This window comes from Onychostoma macrolepis, chromosome 20 (assembly GCF_012432095.1).
Source record: "Onychostoma macrolepis isolate SWU-2019 chromosome 20, ASM1243209v1, whole genome shotgun sequence".
Lineage (NCBI taxonomy): Eukaryota > Metazoa > Chordata > Actinopteri > Cypriniformes > Cyprinidae > Onychostoma > Onychostoma macrolepis.
Window position 1 is genome coordinate 6,210,349 of NC_081174.1, and position 19,237 is coordinate 6,229,585.

Genomic DNA, 19,237 nt, shown 5'->3' on the forward strand with positions numbered 1-19,237 from the left:
AATCTCCACCCCCTGATCCCTAAACCCACCCATCCCCACCCCTAAACCTACCAATCTCCACCCCCTGATTCCTAAACCCACCCATCCCCACCCCTAAACCTACCAATCTCCACCCCCTGATCCCTAAACCCACCCATCTCCACCCCTAAACCTACCAATCTCCACCCCCTGGATGTGGATCCAACCCCGCCCCCTGGATCTTCTGCAGTGAGGGGCTACTGCATGAAAGTGACCAAAGTTGAGGAAACACCCATAAAAAGAAAGCACATATGAATTACATTGGATTTTTTTCCAGAAACAAGGACATACTAAACAAAAGCACACAAAATGAAATGGTCCTGAGGTCTACAGAGCTGTATGGTTAATATGACTGCCTGTGAGTGTGACCATCATCACAAAAAGTTCAACGGTCCCAATAACAGAAAATCTGCCACTGTACGAAGCGTTTAAGGATTTATTTTTCTACATACAGCATACTAACTATGTGGATGTACATTAGTCAGGTGTCCGGCCCTCAGATTATCTCATTGTGAAGAGTTTGGAAAGGAAAGACAAGCTGTTTCTCTGAAGAGTCTTTTATTTGATCTGCTGACACAAGACACACACAAATGAACACAGCCTTGGCGCTGTGTGCCGCCATCATCATCATCATCATCCTTGAAGCAAACTCTAATGTGTGGGTGCGTGTGTTTTCGGTGCTTTTCTTCTGTATGTGATCTTGAGCTCTCATTTCCTCTTACTAATGTGATATTTTGTACGTCTTTGTGGTTTGTATATCAAATGCATTGTATATGACATTCTTTTCTTACTACTTAGTGTAGAAGAAAACCAGTGTCTTTCCCTTTTAATAAACAATAAAACTGTGATCCATGCATCTTTATTCAGAGTATCTCATCTATGATTGTTTCTTTTCACGCCACTTAGATTGTACCAAGTTCACATCCTCACAGATTTATTAAAACTCCAAAAAGCAGTGTTTTAGCATGATTTATAGTAAATAAAACTACACTTTCTGAAGAAATTAGGTGTGCCAAATCCCCTGCTAGTGTAATTGCTTAGGAAATCTAAGGTTTTATATATATATATATATATATATATATATATATATATATATACACACACACACGTTTTGGTGTTCTGGGTAGTTTCTCTAATATTTGGGTATTTTAGAACAGGCTCATGTCCCAAAAATTGCCAAATTTTGAGGAAAAGTGTACCTCAGCAAGCTGCATAATTTGAGGTGTATTTTATGTCTGTAGCACAAACAGTGAGGGATGAGTTATACACCAAAGTTAAGAAACCTAGAAATAATCATTAAGGGCATTGCAAATGTTCTATATGTAAAATGACTGAGGTAAAGTATCAATTTCAGCCCAGTCAAAATGCGATTTCAATGTTCTTGCATTTTGAATGTTGTCGTTTTTTCTGAATATTCAGAAACTCAGTCACTGTTACTTTTTCACTTTAACTTTTAATTTCTGAATGTCTCTGGAGCTCAACACCAGCATTCCGTTTTTGAAGCGTCCAACTTGTCCACCAAGCTCTCCGCTAGACGACGATTTACTTTTCTCAGTCCTGGGAAGTCAAAAAGACAACAACAATTAGCAACACTACAAAAACAAAGACCTGATATCTTGACTCAGCCAAAATTCTGTAAATTCAATAGGAATCTGTGGGCAAAAAAAGTTCCCCACGCAGATTTTTCTCGTGTTCATGCCAGATGGTCACACAGATTTGCCGAATTAACCAACAGAAAACCGCTGGTTTAAAAGTGACTTCTGTGCGAGTTGTGCTTCACGCATCGCTACAATACTGAAAACTGACCTTTTTTTATTTGCTACTACAATCAAGCACAAACTACAACCCATATCATTTAGATGACAAAAACTCCAAGAGAACATCAGAAGATGGACTTTTTAATGTTATTGAATTCAAAACATAAACACAAACCTTGATTTTCCTTCTTTCTTTCTTTTCTTCTGTGGTTCCTGACAAAACACCCAGAGAGGAAAGGTTAGTGAAAAGGTTGCACATGCTACAGAAGTAGTCAAGTGTTTGAAAAAAGAAATCATATAACAATTGTTTAAATGTTAAAGGTTGTACTTACAGAGTTTGCTTTCTCTTTGGCTTTCATCTTCTGTTCTTGTATCATTTGTTGATACACTTTGTAGTTAACATACTGCTTATCAGGGGGCTACAGAGAAAAAACAACAAGATTTATTCATTTGAGTATTGTTAAAAAATAAAATAAAATAATAATAATAATAATAAACAATAAAATAAAATATTATGACAATGATTAAAAATAAAAGTGCCAGAAACATACTCTACACAGGTACGCAAACCCAAGTGCAAACTAGTACTGATATACTATTATTAATTTTTGTTAATATTTTGAGTTAAATTTTATTTTATATTTTATGTTATAATTCTATTTTAGTTTTAGTAATTTTGTCGTAGTTTTGTCATTTTTATATTTTAAGTAATAAAAATGTTTCGGAGTGTCTATTTACACTAAGTGCAAATAGCCCGCCTTGTTGGCAGAGGCTATTTACACTAACTCCGCCCACCAACGTGTGATCATGATAGTCAACATTACAAAGAGACGCTTGTTTAACATCAGGTTCAGTGGCGTAGATGGTAAAGCGCATGCTTTTTGACGCGATCGACCCGAGCTCAAACCTGCCTTTTGCCAAACTTTTTTTTCTCCCTTTTAAAATGTCATATCGCATCGGAAAGGCATTTATTTTCAATAAAAATGAAGGAAATAATCAAAAAGTTGAAAATAAAGTATCGGGTAGGGTTAGGGTAGGTGTAGGGAGGGCTTTATTGTCCCAATAAGGTGGCAACCACTTAATAATTTGAATTAAAACAATTTACACTCAACACGTTATTATTGCGTACTGCTTTATAATGTAGTACAATGCTGAGATGCAGATAATTACCATTATTTGCAACAAGTAATATAAATAGAAAATCTTGCCATTTTAACAGTGTAAATAAAATCCATTGCTATTTGCACTTAGTGTAAATAGTATCTATCGCTATTTACACAGTGCAAAAAGCCGCTGCCAAAATGTTTTCAGCTTTTTTTTTTATTATGGTTTTAGGTTTATAATAATTATCCTGCCGCCAACACATTGCAAGTGTAGGCTCAAGGGGGCGACAGAGTTACCTTCAAATGTCTGTCCCATTCAAATAAAAGTATGATTAAATGTAAACTTGTCAATAGTTCAACCAACTTTCTCTGCAAGATTCGATTCCCCTGCTATAGCACCCCTTGTGGCAATGCTGACAATGAATACTTGTGCTGTGTTATACATTGCATTCTGAGACATTTCTGAACACAAAGCAGAAGGGTTTCTTCGAGTATGTCTGAGGCTCAGCAGTGCTGCATGTGATTAGTGGATGTGTGCTGAACTCACTCTGGCTCCCAACATGATGGCTCTGTCCTGCTCAAAGACCCTCTGCTGCTGCTTCTGATACCCCGACAGCCCAAACTTGTGAACCTCAAACCGAGCCTGTGGAGGACACACACGTCATGCGAGTTAATGTGACATTCAAGAAAAAAAGTGACTTATCATACTACAAATGAGTTTCAAGCCCTGGACGTTACTGACTTGGAACTGTGTACACAGGCAGATGAACAAATAGCACTCTGAACACGAAACACAAGAGACTCAACTCACAGTTGTTTTCTAATGTGATGCGAGAAAAGATGTGTTATAATAAGCATAAATATGCCATCACAGAACGTCATAAATGACTGATATGGAATACTTCACATGAGCAGAAACCCATGCAACAATTCAAGAGTTTGACATTAGCATGTTGCTAAGCTAACAACAAAATGTTCTAAAAACAAACAGCAAACAAATTTGAGGTAAAGTTTTTTTTTCTTCCTTTTTTATTTTGTTTTAAATGATTTTAAACCTTTTTTCTATACTTTCCAGCAGGGGTTCTCAACTCTGGCCTTCATGGTCCACTTTCCTGCAGAGTTTAGCTCCAGCCCTAATCAAAAACACCTGAATAAGCTGATCAAAGTCTTCAAGATTACTAGAGCCAGAGATGGTCTTATTATTCAGAAGTATGATTGAATGTCTATTTGATCAAATGTTAAAGGCAGGTGAGTTTGATCAGGGCTGGAGCTAAACTCTGCAGGAAAATGGATCTTGAGGGCCAGAGCTGAGAACCCCTGCTTTTCAGTGTTGAATGAGTTTTTAAGAGTATTTATAGTCAACATCCCTTTCATTTTGTCCACCATCTTGGATTTATTTTTTCACTGACTTCCGCAAAATGTCAAAGGGACTCATGGATTTATGAAGGAAATTTCTCTAATATGAGGCAGTGGAGGCCTACTGTACTGAAGAGTTTAGCTCCAACTCTAATTAAACAGCTCCAAATATCAAACATCTTTGATATCCCAACTGGATGAAGAAAAAATGAAGTCTGTGCCCATCATTCACTACTCAGTTTTAAATGAAATCTGTGAACTCTGACTTGCCAAAACCTGCAGACTGGCTCTGACTTTCAGAAACTAGCGTTGACGCATCCAGATCCAGAAGGCAAAAAATCTGGTCATGCTGTGTATTCAAGCCTTGAGCAGCATCATTAAGTTGTCTATCTTTTGGTACAGCCATCCACGATGCCTTCAAGCGAAACTGAAGTAGCTACAGATCTTTTCTTTCATACTGTGACAAGCATTTAAGTGAAATGGATTATTTAAAGAGACACAGGATGGGGACTTTAGCTCAATCCATCATCTGATTATTGGATGGAGACAGAATTGAATGCGTTTTGCAGTCGATTGTAAGAAAGAGGTGAAGTTTTAGTTGACTAAATGACTGGAAAAGTCTGTATACGTCACCAGAGAGAAATCTGTCACTTCTCTGGTAGATCCAATTTGACATTTTGATGAAAAATCACAAGGTCAATTAAAAAAAAAAATTATGCATTTAGTATAATAGGGTGAATTTTTATTTTGTGCTGACTTTTAAAATGCTGTCTATGTAAACAGTTCACTAGGTTTTGAAAATGAGCAATAATCTCACCTTTTCTATTGTTAGTTTTTCATCTGAGCTGTTCTTCTTCTTTTCTTTGACATCAGAAAGCTGAGGATAAACAAACATGGATAAAGACAGGTGAGAGTTGAACGCAGTTGCTGCAGCTGTTTTTATCTGTAGGGTTCACTCGTTCTTTCATGCACATTTACTCAATCACATGATCTTTACTTAATACCCTAATGATTTTTGGCACAAAAGAAAAATCGATCATTTTGACCCATACAATGTATTTTTGGCATCAAGAAACCAAAAAAACAAACAAAAAAAAACTAGACATGGATTGGCCCCAGAGATCAAGGTTTGACAGCGGCTCCTGCTGGTAGATACTGTAACTACAAAAATGGCCATTTAAAAATAACCTTGTATTCTGATTATATGAACATTTTTATTCATATCAAGAAACCAAAAAAAAAAAACAATTTTGAGGCTGCATGTTCTTCTTACCCTCTGCCTTGGTTCAACAGCCTTTGATAATTTGTTCTTCTTCAGAGGATTAATAAATGTAACAACCTCCACGTTGGATCGTTTAGCCCCAGATAGCATGTTTTCACATACTGTTGAGTTTGTCATGAGCTGCTCTGAGTCTGACTTAATCAGGAATTACAGCAGGAATATGTGTTAATAAAGCATTTATTAACACATCGAACAATTATCATCATGTGTCTGATTTATAAATGTACAGTTAAATAGTTTATTAATAATTTACTTACACTTTATAAATGATCTTATAAACCACTGACAACTCCTAAATAACATAATAATTTAGAAATGATAAGTTGATCATTAATACAGTATGAAAATACAATTACTGTTTCTGTATTTTCCTCAGTATTGTTCACGTCATCTTTAGCCGAGTTCTTTCTTTTCCGAGACTTTTCCAATCTTTTGTTTTTTCCATCACCTAAATATGAAAAATTGCATCAAATATTATAATCAGTAATTACAAATTCCATAAGACTGTTGTTAGCATATTTATTTTGTAGGCCTATATTACATACAGTATGCAACATTTGAATGATTAACAGCTGCAACCTTATTTGTTTGTTAAACTGCCACTTTCTTAATTATACAGAAAATGTTGCAAAGAATGGATTATAGTTTTTTTTTTTAATGTTTATCGTTGCATACTAATTATGTACTATTTAGTACATTTGTTTTGGAAACAGTGTGTAGTATATAGTGCACAATATTCAGCACGCTAGTATTTCGTTGTAAACAGAGCCCTGCATTACTACACAACACAAGGTGAATTTACTGTATCATACACTTTTCGGTGGTTTTATGCTCTACTTAGAGAGTCTGTTAATTTTAAAAAATGCTGTTAATCACCATCTGCTAGCTAATATCTACCGTAAATGTATGGCTATGTTAGCTGTTATTAAAAACTTCACTCTCACCAAAATCATACAACTTGTTCAGAACTTGATCGAGGAAAAGACGATCGTCGTCCGCCTCCCCACCGTGATCATCTCTCGTTTCGCTCATTTTTTAATAATTAAACACGTTTTAACAGCTATGTTGGTTTTCGTGTGTTTCACGTGTGTGCATCTTATACGCGAAATGTCCTTTCTCGCTTTCCGTCAATACGCTCGTCGTCCCGGAAGTAGTATAATCTGAAATGTTGACACCGCCCACGTGATAGGACAGGACTGGAGGAGGAGGAAACTGAACAAGGCTGTAAAAATGTTTTCTTTCCTCTAGACGGCGCATGGAGGCCCAGAGCTCCAACCCTCCATTGAACCACATTAAAATCTCACGGCGTTTTTGTCTTATTAGATGTACGGTAAAAGTCATACACTTTTAAATATATCACTTTTAAAGAGTGTTTCCTGATATAAAAATAAAAATATCGCGCAGAATGTTTAAAAAAAGACACAACAAGTGAACACAACAAGCTAATAATCACAAGCGTCAGTGATTGGCCCATCCGTGCAGCGCTGAGAAAAGTAAGATGTACCACGTGATCACGCCATCAACGTACCGCTGAGGCGGTTGTTTTTGGTTAAGGATAATGACACTAGAAAATTAAAAAAAAAAAAAAAAAAACACTTTCAATTAAAAATATACATATACGGCGAGAACTTACAGCAGTTATGAGCTATTTCATACACTAACTTGATTTAGTCAACCACACATTCAATCACATGAAGCCCGCCCCCAATTACTGTCAACCAACCCGCAACCAGCAAACTCAAACTCACAAAATGATTGACAGGGAGGAGGCGTTTCTGATTGGCTAGACTTAGGAACGCTCCCGCCTCGATTCGTTTTAACAGACCTGCATTAGGAATCTATGGGGTAATATGGAGATTTAATGAGCGGCATTAAAGAAATATATTGGGGCACCTAAAATTGTAATATTAATGATAAATAAAATGATTACTTTGACCAGCCGTACCTCCAAGCCCCGCCCACCCGGCACATGCTGTTTCATACTCATTTTTCATTCCACCCACATGTTGTATTTCTATGACAGGAATGAGTACTGGACTGAACAGTCAGCCTTGATCCAAACTTTCTCTCCCAGAACTCATCTGATCTATTACACTCATGCTCTGATAGGTGCGGAATCGAAATGGCGTCTCGAGCACTGTACTCGGTGAGTGTTACAATATTTTTGAATGCTTTCTGTCAAAGTAGCACATGCTTGCAACACTTGCAGTGTGAATCTCTCACAGAGCTTCCTTTAATATTTTCCTTCAAGGAAACATTAAGCACATTTCATGTCCAGTGCACACGAGAACCAAACATGATCTCTCACATGAGTTTTACATGTCATTTGTTTTAAAAACGATTTAACATGGTTTTAGAGCCATATACCAATAAAAAAAAACATATTGTGCAGGTTTCTATGAACTCTGGCAGCATTATATTTATTATAGCAGTAACAATTAAATGTATGTCTGTGTTTAAGCAACATACATTTTTAGCTATTATCTATTTAGTTTATTTTCTTTGCATTGTTTACAAATAACTGGACACACCTTCATTATTTTGTTGTAAGGTTTTCTACATTTTAGAATAACAGTAAAGGCAAAACTATTTTAAAAACACAAATGAATTAATAGAAATTATGTAGTGACCACAAATCAAAGTTACCTTATTTAGCATTAGTTATAAAAGATAGCATTTCATAAACCAAAAAATATGATAGAATATATAATTTAAATATGATAGAATATATATATTTAAAGAAAGTTTATAATATTATACAAAGTGTTATTCATATGTACAATTTATATTTGTTAATTTGAACAAACATATATTAATTTAAAGCAAATCAAAATAAATTCAGTAAGTGAATATATCTGTAATATTTTGTGCATGTGTGCCAGTGCGCCTCAGTCCTTGCAATATTTTTTATTTTATTTTTTTATGCACTGTAATTGTAATGTATTACAGTTTAAAAAAAGCAGAAGCAGAAATGTGGTCATGTAAATTGTCTTATTATTTTGAAAAACATGTTTTCTGTTTTCATACAGCCTAGGCATCCGGTGCTGAAGAAGCGGGATGATTTTGAAGACGTTCTGGAAGAGAGAAGACGTTCCAGTGATCTGAGATACGCACTGAGATGTTACACTCCCACACTCTATAAGGGACTCGTGCCCTGCAAGGCCAGCATGCTAAAAACCATCGTTCTGCAGTCGGACCACCTGCAGTATGTCATTAAACAGGTACAGAAACAACACAGATCACCACAATGCCACAGTTTCATGCAATAACTTACTATGCTTTTATTTAGGAACCCTAAATCTAGTGAGGTATTTTGGTGCAATTGTACATTCAGATGAAATACGGTCTTGTTTAATTATTATTGCGTCAATATTACAGTTATGTTTTCTGAAGAGTTGTGCTGTCCATTCAGATGTCTGTATCTAGTATTACAGATGAAACCCTGGGTGTTTTAATGGTGTGTGTGTGTGTGTAGGTTTCATCAGAATCGGGAGACAGCACTGAGTGTGTTGCGGAGGAAGCGTCTCTGATTCTGGATGAGATGGCTCAACGTCTGCAGCTCAGCATCGTACGCTTCTTTGCCTTTACGCTCAGCAAAGCCTTCAAGAGACTCTTCCGCAGCGTGTGTGTCAATGAGGAGGGCATCCAGAGAGTGAGTGACTCGTCACTGTCCCTAATATACACGTGTGCTAAAACACCTGGCATCTACACCATGAGCCGATTACTAGAGTCGTCTAATGTCACTAAAACATGTGTCCTAATTATAGGGATTGAGGCGGCTCAGATCCCTTGTGGCACTTGTCATTAGTATGTCATTATTTACTGCTGAATACTGCTGAAAAATATTGAATAATTAAGCCTTTTATTAAGAACTTTCTTTTGATCACTAAGGCTGTGTTTATTTCATTACAAATATAGTACAAGAGTAACACTGTGAAATATTATTAAAATTTAAAAGAACTGCTTTCAATTTGAATGTATTTTAAATAATGTAATTTATTCCTGTGATGCAAAGCTGAATTTTCAGCATCGTTACTTCAGTTTTCAGTGTCACATGATCCTCCAGAAATCATTGTAATATGTTGATTTGCTGCTCAATTATTTTTTATGCTCAATTATTAATAAAACAGTTGTGCTGCTTTGTGGAAAATGTGCTACATTTTTTTTTCAAGATTCTTTGTTGAATAGAAAGTCCAAAAGAGAACAGCATTTATTTAAAATAGAAACATTTTGTAACATCATTATTGTCAATGAATTAAATGACTATTATTTTTTAAATCATGCTTACCCCACACTTTTATCACAAAAATATTATGCAGCAAGCAAAACTGCAAAAATGTTTCTTGAGCAGCAAATCAGCATATTAGAATGATTTCTGAAGGATCATGTGACACTGAAGACTGGAGTAATGATGCTGAAAATTTAGCTTACAGTTGTGCTGGGAATATAGGAATAAATTACATTTTTAATATATAATTGTAATAAGATTTCACACTATTACTGTTTTTACTATTTATGACCCTGGACCACAAAACCAGTCATAAGGGTCGATTTCTTTTAAATAAATAAGCTTTCCATTGATGTATGGTTTGTTAGGATCGGACAATATTTGGCTGAGATACAATTATTTGAAAATCTGGAATCTGAGGGTGCAAAAAAAAGAAAGAATAAATATTGAGAAAATCGCCTTTAAAGTTGTCCAAATGAAGTTCTTTGCAATGCATATTACTAATCAAAAATTAAGTTTTTATATATTTACGGTAGGAAATTTACAAAATGTCATCATTGAACATGACCTTTGCTTTTTGGCATAAAAGAAAAATCGATAATTTTCACCCATACAATGTATTGTTGGCTATTGCTACAAATATATCCGTGCTACTTATGACTGGTTTTGTGGTCCAGGGTCACTTTTTTTTTATCAAATAAAAGCAGATTTTGTGAGCATAAAAATCCCAAAAATATATTTATAAAATATTTAAAATATTTTTAGTATTTAATTAAAAAATGGATTATTCTAATATATAATTAATAATTTATTCATTTAAATGCTTTTAAGTCATCCTGAGGCCCTCTGGTTGAGAACTGATGTTATAAATGGTCCTGCTGTTTGTTTTAGTAAAGATGGCATGTAAATAGAGTTTGGTGTCATGCTGGTTTTCACTGATGAGGCTATCTCTCTTCAGCTCCAGCAGGCTGTACAGGAACACCCGGTGGTCCTCCTGCCCAGCCACCGTAGTTACATGGACTTCCTGATGATGTCCTACTTGCTCTACATGTACGACCTTCCCTTGCCTGTGATTGCGGCTGGAATGGGTGAGTCAAGTCAAGTCAAGTCACCTTTATTTATATAGCGCTTTTACAATACAGATTGTGTCAAAGCACTTAACAGTATCAAATTGGAGGACAGAGTGTCAGTAATGTATAATGATAAGATTAAACACTCAATTTTCAGTTAAAGGCATTTCATTATTGAATTCAGAGATGTCATTGTCTAGCTCAGTTTAGTTTAAATAGTATCTGTGCAATCAAATCGACGATAATCGCTAGAAATTAAGTGTCCCCAACTGAGCAAGCCAGAGGCGACAGCGGCAAGGAACCAAAACTCCCTCTGAGACAGAATGGAGAAAAAAAAAACCTTGGGAGAAACCAGGCTCAGTCGGGGGGCCAGTTCTCCTCTGACCAGACGAAACCCGCAGTTCAAAAGTTTATATTTCTATTTTAATTTTGTTGCAATTTCTAACAATAGTAGTATTATGTAGTTAGGTATTTTATTATATTTTAGTTATTTTGTTATTTTTGGTTGATATATCTAGGGATATATCTCTGGGGGTCATCTGGGTGTCCTGGTCTCCGCTGACGATCAGGGCTGTAGACATCCTGATCCACCATCTGATCGGATACGGACTGAGAAACAGACTAGGAAAGAAACAGACAAATATTAGCGTAGATGCCATTCAACTTACGATGTAACGAGTACATTGTGTGTTATGGGGAGTGTTCCCGGTTCCGGTTGATCTAATTAATGCAGCCTAACAATCCTTTAACGGATTTGAATAATAGAAGCGTGTGCGTTATGTGTAAGCCAGGCTAAAGAGATGGGTCTTTAATCTAGATTTAAACTGACAGAGTGTGTCTGCCTCCCGAACAGTGTTAGGTAGACTGTTCCAGAGTTTGGGTGCTAAATAGGAATAGGATCTGCCGCCCGCAGTCGATTTTGATATTCTAGGTATTATCAAACGGCCAGAGTTTTGAGAACGCAGCGGACGTGGAGGACTATAATGCGATAAGAGCTCGCTCAAGTACTGAGGAGCTAAACCATTCAGGGCTTTATAAGTAATTAACAAGATTTTAAAATCTATCCGATGCTTGATGGGGAGCCAGTGCAGTGTTGACAGAACCGGCTAATATGGTCATATTTCCTGGTTCTAGTAAGGACTCTAGCTGCTGCATTTTGGACTAACTGTAGTTTGTTGATCAAGCGTGCAGAACAACCACCTAATAAAGCATTACAATAGTCTAACCTTGAGGTCATAAACGCATGAATTAACATTTCTGCATTTGACGTTGAGAGCATTGGTCGCAATTTAGATATGCTTTTGAGATGAAAAATGCAGTTTTACAGATGCTAGAAACATGGCTTTCAAATGACAGATTGCTATCGAACAGCACACCTAGGTTCCTGACTGATGAAGAAGAATTGACAGAGCAGCCGTCAAGTGTTAGATAATGTTCTAGGTTATTACATGTGGGGTTTTAGGTCCGATAATTAACACCTCTGTTTTTCAGAATTTAGCAGTAAAAATTATTCGTCATCCAGTTTTTTATATCGACTATGCATTCCGTTAGTTTCTCAATTTGGTGTGTTTCACCGGGCCGCGAAGAAATATAGAGCTGAGTATCATCAGCATAACAGTGAAAGCTAACACCATGTCTCCTAATAATATCTCCCAAGGGTAACATATAAAGCGTGAAAAGTAACGGCCCTAGTACTGAGCCTTGAGGTACTCCATACTGCACTTGTGATCGATATGATACCTCTTCATTCACTGCTACGAACTGATGGCGGTCAGATAAGTACGATTTGAACCATGCTAAGGCACTTCCACTAATGCCAACAAAGTTTTCTAGTCTATTCAAAAGAATGTTGTGGTCGATAGTGTCGAACGCAGCGCTAAGATCCAGTAGAACTAATAAAGAGATACAACCACGATCAGATGACAGAAGCAAGTCATTTGTAACTCTAATGAGAGCAGTCTCAGTACTATGATACGATCTAAATCCTGACTGGAATTCCTCACAGATATCATTTTCTCTAGGAAGGAATATAATTGTGAGGATACTACCTTTTCTAGTATCTTTGACAGAAAAGGGAGATTTGAGATCGGTCTGTAATTAACTAGATCTTTGGGGTCAAGTTGTGGTTTTTTAATGAGAGGCTTAATAACTGCCATTTTGAAGGTTTTGGGGACATATCCTAATGACAATGATGAATTAATAATAGCCAAAAGAGGATCTATGACTTCTGGAAGCAGCTCTTTTAGTAGTTTAGATGGAATCGGGTCTAACATACATGTTGTTGGTTTAGATGATTTAACAAGTTTATACAATTCTTGAGTGTGGACAGGTCACACTGATGCATTGTATCAGCTTAAAAACTGTACTGAGTGTAGCTATTATACAAACACAAGTTGACACACTTTACAAAAGTATAGTTCTTTCTCCTTAATATGCTTGAGTGGACTTTGTAACTGATTTTATAGCCTTTCTTTGGTTCTCTCACAAGTTTTCTTGTTTTATCAGGGAGTTTTTGGGGGTTGACATTGTATAGACAGTATCTGGTTGGTTTAATGCACAAAAAGTGCCAGCTAGAGCGTTAAACCATTGATATTCCTTCTTAGGCGTGTAATGGTACACAAATATGACGATTCGGTATGTACCTCGGTTTTAACGCCACGGTTCGGTACGATTTCGGTGCAGCAGGGGGAAAACTAAACTTTTTTTTTTTTTTTTTTTAAATAAACAGTGGTTTATTGAACAAGTTGCTCTTTCTTTAAACACATTCAGTTATAGTTTAAATGTTCTTACTGATAAACATCTACCTCAGCTTATGCTTAAAATTATAGGGAGCCTTTTTACATTATAAGGTTACAACTAGGCCTAACAACTTAACCCAAACTTAAATTTTATTACTATTTATTTTTAAATAGTTGATTAACACTCAACTTAAAAAAAAAATAATAATAATTGTATGCAAACATGTAAATCGCACATAATGCAGTTTTTAAATTAACTTATAAATAATACAATTTCTAGGTTATTTGTTAAAATATATTCAGTTACACACTGGTTGTCATAGCATGTTTCATAACGGATTAATTTAAAAATACATTAAATAATTAAGACTAACAGGTTTAGTAAAATATAATGAGTATATGGTGTAATATTTCGCGATATGCTCCTCTAGACTTCATTTCTCTTGTGAACTAACGAGCTGTGGACCCCTGATGACTTGCTGATGTAAATGAAATGCTACGCGACATTTTATTTCCACGCTGTTTTGTTGACGTCTTTCTGTAGTTGAAACACTGATTGAGCAATTACATGAGATGTTCAGTCATGTTTATTCGTTTTAAAACTAGTAGTGCAGAGGAAGGAATGATCGCATTCCACTCTCTCGAGTCAATGCTTGTGTTGGGTTTATACCAGCACTTTCTGAATCGTCCCAGAAGCGGCTCTTCAAGGCATTTATACAGCTATCTGTCATGCCACTAAGACTTTCAAAACGCCATTTATTATTTGAATTTCCTGAAAAAAAATAAAATAAAAAAATACTATATTCGTTTGATACCGAACCGAAAGACCCGTACCGAAACGGTTCGGTATGAATACGTGTACTGTTACACCCCTAATCTTTCTGTATTGTAATCAAAATCTTGATACAAGCACTCTATGGTAGTTTCTAAACTTCATATACATAAAGCATGGTAGTGCCGTGTTTTTATTCTAGAATATATATTCTTGTAAAATCATGGTAATTTTGAAGTACCCAGCTTGTATGGGTAGACAGCGTTGCATCGAATTCAGTTTACAAAAGGGATTTTATATTCATAGAATGCATATTAAATTCAAGCAAATGTCTAATCTTTCAAATAGCTTTTGTGAAAATGTCAAAATATGGGTATGTTCCATCATCATTCAGTGTAACATTTATGTAAAAATGAAACAACATATTTAGAATTTCGACCTGTACTTATTAAAATATACAAAAGAAAAAGTGGTCGTACTAAACTGTATTTTAAATTATTAAAATCTTCTTGCTGACAAAGGAAACCTAATGGTTTGAAGGATAGAGGCAAAAAGTGTACAGGTGCATCTCAATGAATTAGAATGTCATGGAAAAGTTCATTTATTTCAGTAATTCAACTCAAATTGTGAAACTCGTGTATTAAATAAATTCAGTGCACTGAAGTAGTTTAAGTCTTTGATTATTTTGATGATGTGACAGTCACCAAGACCATCACCACACGAGCCAACCAGAAGCCATGGATGACAGCAGAGGTTCGTGGGCTGCTAAAGACCAGAGATGAAGCATTCAGATCAGGAGATAAAGCAGCCCTCAAAACAGCAAGAGCCAATCTGTCTCATGGCATCAAGAAGGCAAAACATCAGTATGCTAAAAAAATCAACAACAACTTCAGCGACAGTAAAGACACTCGGACCCTGTGGCAAGCCATCCAGACCATCACTGACTACAAGGCCCCGCCACAGGCCAGTGACGATGACACATCCCTACCAGAGGCACTCAACCACTTCTACTCACGATTTGAGATACAGAACGACACACCTGCACAGAAACTACCCACATCTCCAAACGACCAGGTACTCTGTCTCTCCCCAGCCGATGTAAGGAAGACCCTATCCAGGATTAACCCACGAAGGCTGCGGGCCCTGACAACATACCTGGACGTGTACTGAGAGACTGTGCTGCACAGCTGACGAATGTCTTAACAGACATCTTCAACATCTCGCTGAGCCAGGCAGTCGTCCCCACGTGTCTCAAATCCACCTCCATAATCCCAGTACCAAAGAAGTCACATGTGTCCTGTCTGAATGACTATCGTCCCATAGCACTGACCCCAATCATGATGAAGTGCTTTGAGAGGTTAGTCATGCATCACATCAAGTCCAGTCTCCCAAGCACGCTGGACCCATTCCAGTTTGCATATCGTCCAAACCGTTCCACGGACGATGCAATATCCACCACTCTCCACCTAGCTCTTACTCACCTGGAACAGAAAGACTCCTATGTAAGAATGCTGTTCATCGACTTCAGCTCAGCATTCAATACAATAATCCCACAACAGCTCATCCACAAACTAAACCTGCTGGGCATTAACACCTCCCTCTGTAACTGGATCCTGGACTTTTTAACTGCAAGACCTCAGTCAGTCCGTATCGGCCGCAACACCTCGAGCACTACCACACTGAGCACAGGGGCCCCACAAGGCTGTGTGCTCAGCCCGCTGCTCTTCACGCTGCTGACCCACGACTGCACTGCCAAGTCCAGCTCCAACCACATCATCAAGTTTGCTGATGACACAACTGTGGTAGGCCTCATCAGCAACAACGATGAAACGCACTACAGAGAGGAAGTGGCACAGCTGGCTGAATGGTGTGGTGCTAACAACCTGTCCCTCAATGTGAGTAAGACAAAAGAGGTTGTGATGGACTTCAGGAGAAACTCTGTTGACCACCCCCCACTGACCATCGACGGCTCAACCGTGGAGAGAGTCGGTAGCACTAAATTCCTGGGGGTGCACATCACAAAGGATCTCACCTGGACCACCAACGCCACGTCACTCAACAAGAAGGGACAACAGCGCCTCTACTTTCTCCGTCGGCTGAAAAGGGCAAGTCTCCTCCACCCATCCTCACCACCTTTACAGGGGCACCATTGAGAGTGTGCTGACCAGCTGCATCACTGTCTGGTATGGGAACTGCAATGCTGCTGACCGAAGACCCTACAACGGACAGTGAACACTGCCGCAAAGATCATCGGTGCCCCTCTTCCCTCCATCCTGGACATTTTCCTTGCACGATGCTCCAGCAAGGCCTCCAGCATCGTGAAGGACCCCACCCACCCTCCCACAACCTCTTCCAGCTCCTGCCATCAGGAAAAGGTACCGGAGTATCAAAGCTCGTTCTGTCAGATTGCTCAACAGCTTCTTTCCCCAGGCTGTGAGAGCTCTTAACTCCAATCTCCTGTCCCCGCTCTGAAACCATGAACACCTCAGCCCCCAACTATAAATAACTATTGACAAATTTCTCCTAAGTGCAATTCTGGGTGTGCTACACAGGTGAGGCTATACAAACCACCTGTAGTAACGCACTCGTCCCACTATATGCACACTAGACACTTTCTATAAACACTCCCTGCAACAAAGACTCAATAAGATAATATATGTTTACTTGAATATTGCACTATAAAATAATGTTTACTGGAGCATTGCACTACTAAGTCTTTTGCACTATGCGCTGCTTCCCACAAAATCTCTCTTCTGAACAATTTAATGTAAAAAAAATATATATTTCCTGCACAATTTCATGTACAAATATCTCTTTAGCACTATTTCATGTACAGTATTTATGTAAAGTTCTTGTACAGTCTCAGTTTGTGTACGTGTAGTCAACTAGGTATAGTAGTATTTATAGTATATGTATAGTATATGTATAGTCAGATGGTTAAACTGTTGTATAGCCCTATTGTGTTTTTTTTTTTGTTTTTTTCCCCCATATTTGCATTGCTGTATGTGTATCTCATGTCTAACTAGTATGTAGCACCGTGGTCCTGCGAGACACGACATTTTGTTCCACTATATGTCCACACATGTAGCAGAATGACAATAAAGCTCAACTTGAACTTGAACTATTTTAATTGTGATGATTTAGGCTCACATTTAACAAAAACCCACCAATTCACTATCTCAACAAATTAGAATATTTCATAAGACCAATAAAAAAAACATTTTTAGTGAATTGTTGGCCTTCTGGAAAGTATGTTCATTTACTGTATATGTACTCAATACTTGGTTGGGGCTCCTTTTGCTTTAATTACTGCCTCAATTCGGCGTGGCATGGAGGTGATCAGTTTGTGGCACTGCTGAGGTGGTCTGGAAGCCCAGGTTGCTTTGATAGCGGCCTTCAGGTCATCTGCATTGTTGGGTCTGGTGTCTCTCATCTTCCTCTTGACAATACCCCATAGATTCTCTATGGGGTTCAGGTCAGGCGAGTTTGCTGACCAATCAAGCACAGTAACACTATGGTCATTGAACCAGCTTTTGGTACCTTTGGCAGTGTGGGCAGGTGCCAAGTCCTGCTGGAAGATGAAATTAGCATCTCCATAAAGCTTGTCAGCAGAAGGAAGCATGAAGTACTCTAAAATTTCCTGGTAGATGGCTGCGTTGACTGTGGACATCAGAAAACCCAGTGGACCAACACGAGCAGATGACATGGCAGCCCAAATCATCACAGACTGTGGAAACTTCACACTGGACTTCAAGCAACATGGATTCTGTGCCTCTCCGGTCTTCCTCCAGACTCTGGGACCTTGATTTCCAAATGAAATGCAAAATTTACTTTCATCTGAAAAGAGGACTTTGGACCACTGAGTAACAGTCCAGTTATTTTTCTCCACAGCCCAGGTAAGATGCTTCTGACGTTGTCTCTGGTTCAGAAGTGGCTTGGTAGCCCTTTTCCTGAAGATGTCTGAGCGTGGTGACTCTTGATGCACTGAGTCCAGCTTCAGTTCTCTCCTTGTGAAGCTCTCACAAGTGTTTGAATCAGCTTTGCTTGACAGTATTCTCAAGCTTGCAGTCATCCCTGTTGCTTGTGCACCTTTTCCTACCCAAATTCTTCCTTCCAGTCAACTTTGCATTTAATATGCTTTGATACAGCACTCTGTAAACAGCCACACCTTTCAGTAATGACCCTCTGTGACTTACCCTCTTTGTGGAGGGTGTCAATGATTGTATTCTGGATCATTGCCAAGTCAGCAGTCTTCCCCATTATTGTGGTTTCAAAGAACAAGAGATACCTGGAATTTATACTGTAGGGATGATCATTAATTGAAGCTCAAATGTAAATATTCTAATATTTTGAGATACTGATTTTTGACTTTCATGAGCTGTGAGCTCTAATCATCAAAATTAAAACAAAAAAACTTTTGAAATGTTTTACTTTACATGCAATGAATCTAAAATATATGAAAGTTTCACTTTTTGAAATAACTTACAAGAAAAAATTAACTTTTTCACGACATTCTAATTTATTGAAATGCACCTGTAAAGTTACAATTATTTGGAGTTTAGTTTTAATAAATCACTTTTTTCCTTTCAGTAATGTCTTTCTTTCGATTCATATTTTATCAATAAGTGAGCTTAAACCCATTGATTTCATATTATATTCATTACTTATACTGTACTATTTACTAACGGCAAGATGTTTCTGCAGATTTTATGAGCATGAAGTTTGTTGGTGAGATGCTGCGTATGTCAGGAGCTTTTTTCATCCGTCGGTCGTTTGGAAGTGATAAACTTTACTGGGCTGTGTTCTCCGAGTATGTGAAGACCATGCTGAGGGTAAGACGCTTCATCCAAACAACTGAACAAATGAGCAAATCAGTAAACTAGACTGTCCTGTACATGTAAGATAAAATACAG

The 19,237-nt window shown here is 37.6% G+C and overlaps 2 protein-coding genes across 3 annotated transcripts in view; one reads left to right on the forward strand and one right to left on the reverse strand.

The window, feature by feature from the left end:
* Positions 1-72: 72 nt before the first annotated feature.
* c20h1orf131 (chromosome 20 C1orf131 homolog) lies at positions 73-6,709 on the reverse strand. The gene is made up of 8 exons (XM_058755392.1): positions 6,461-6,709; positions 5,873-5,964; positions 5,508-5,651; positions 5,052-5,111; positions 3,426-3,521; positions 2,108-2,194; positions 1,951-1,988; positions 73-1,575 (listed from the first exon to the last, which is right to left on the reverse strand). The coding sequence occupies exons 1-8, from the start codon at positions 6,546-6,548 to the stop codon at positions 1,452-1,454; spliced, it is 729 nt and encodes a 242-aa protein (XP_058611375.1). The 5' UTR covers positions 6,549-6,709; the 3' UTR covers positions 73-1,451.
* A 633-nt stretch (positions 6,710-7,342) lies between these two features.
* Positions 7,343-19,237, forward strand: part of gnpat (glyceronephosphate O-acyltransferase) — a 30,032-nt gene continuing 18,137 nt past the window's right edge. Inside the window, exons 1-6 of one of the 2 annotated variants that reach the window (XM_058755391.1) lie at positions 7,343-7,361; positions 7,540-7,662; positions 8,546-8,737; positions 8,992-9,168; positions 10,703-10,832; positions 19,029-19,156. In XM_058755391.1, coding sequence (XP_058611374.1) covers positions 7,639-7,662; positions 8,546-8,737; positions 8,992-9,168; positions 10,703-10,832; positions 19,029-19,156 — 651 coding nt within the window. In that variant the 5' untranslated portion in view covers positions 7,343-7,361; positions 7,540-7,638. Of the gene's footprint in view, positions 7,362-7,405; positions 7,663-8,545; positions 8,738-8,991; positions 9,169-10,702; positions 10,833-19,028; positions 19,157-19,237 lie in introns of those variants that run through there. The other variant, XM_058755390.1, reaches the window with a different exon arrangement.

Bases quoted from the DNA above. Each gene is read 5' to 3' on its own strand.
- c20h1orf131 (XM_058755392.1), bottom strand. From the start codon at position 6,548: ATGAGCGAAACGAGAGATGATCACGGTGGGGAGGCGGACGACGATCGT. The intron at 5,965-6,460 runs GTGAGAGTGAAG...TTTCATATTTAG, and splicing joins GAACAAGTTGTATGATTTTG to GTGATGGAAAAAACAAAAGA. The intron at 1,989-2,107 runs GTAAGTACAACC...GTGTTTTGTCAG, and splicing joins CCAAAGAGAAAGCAAACTCT to GAACCACAGAAGAAAAGAAA.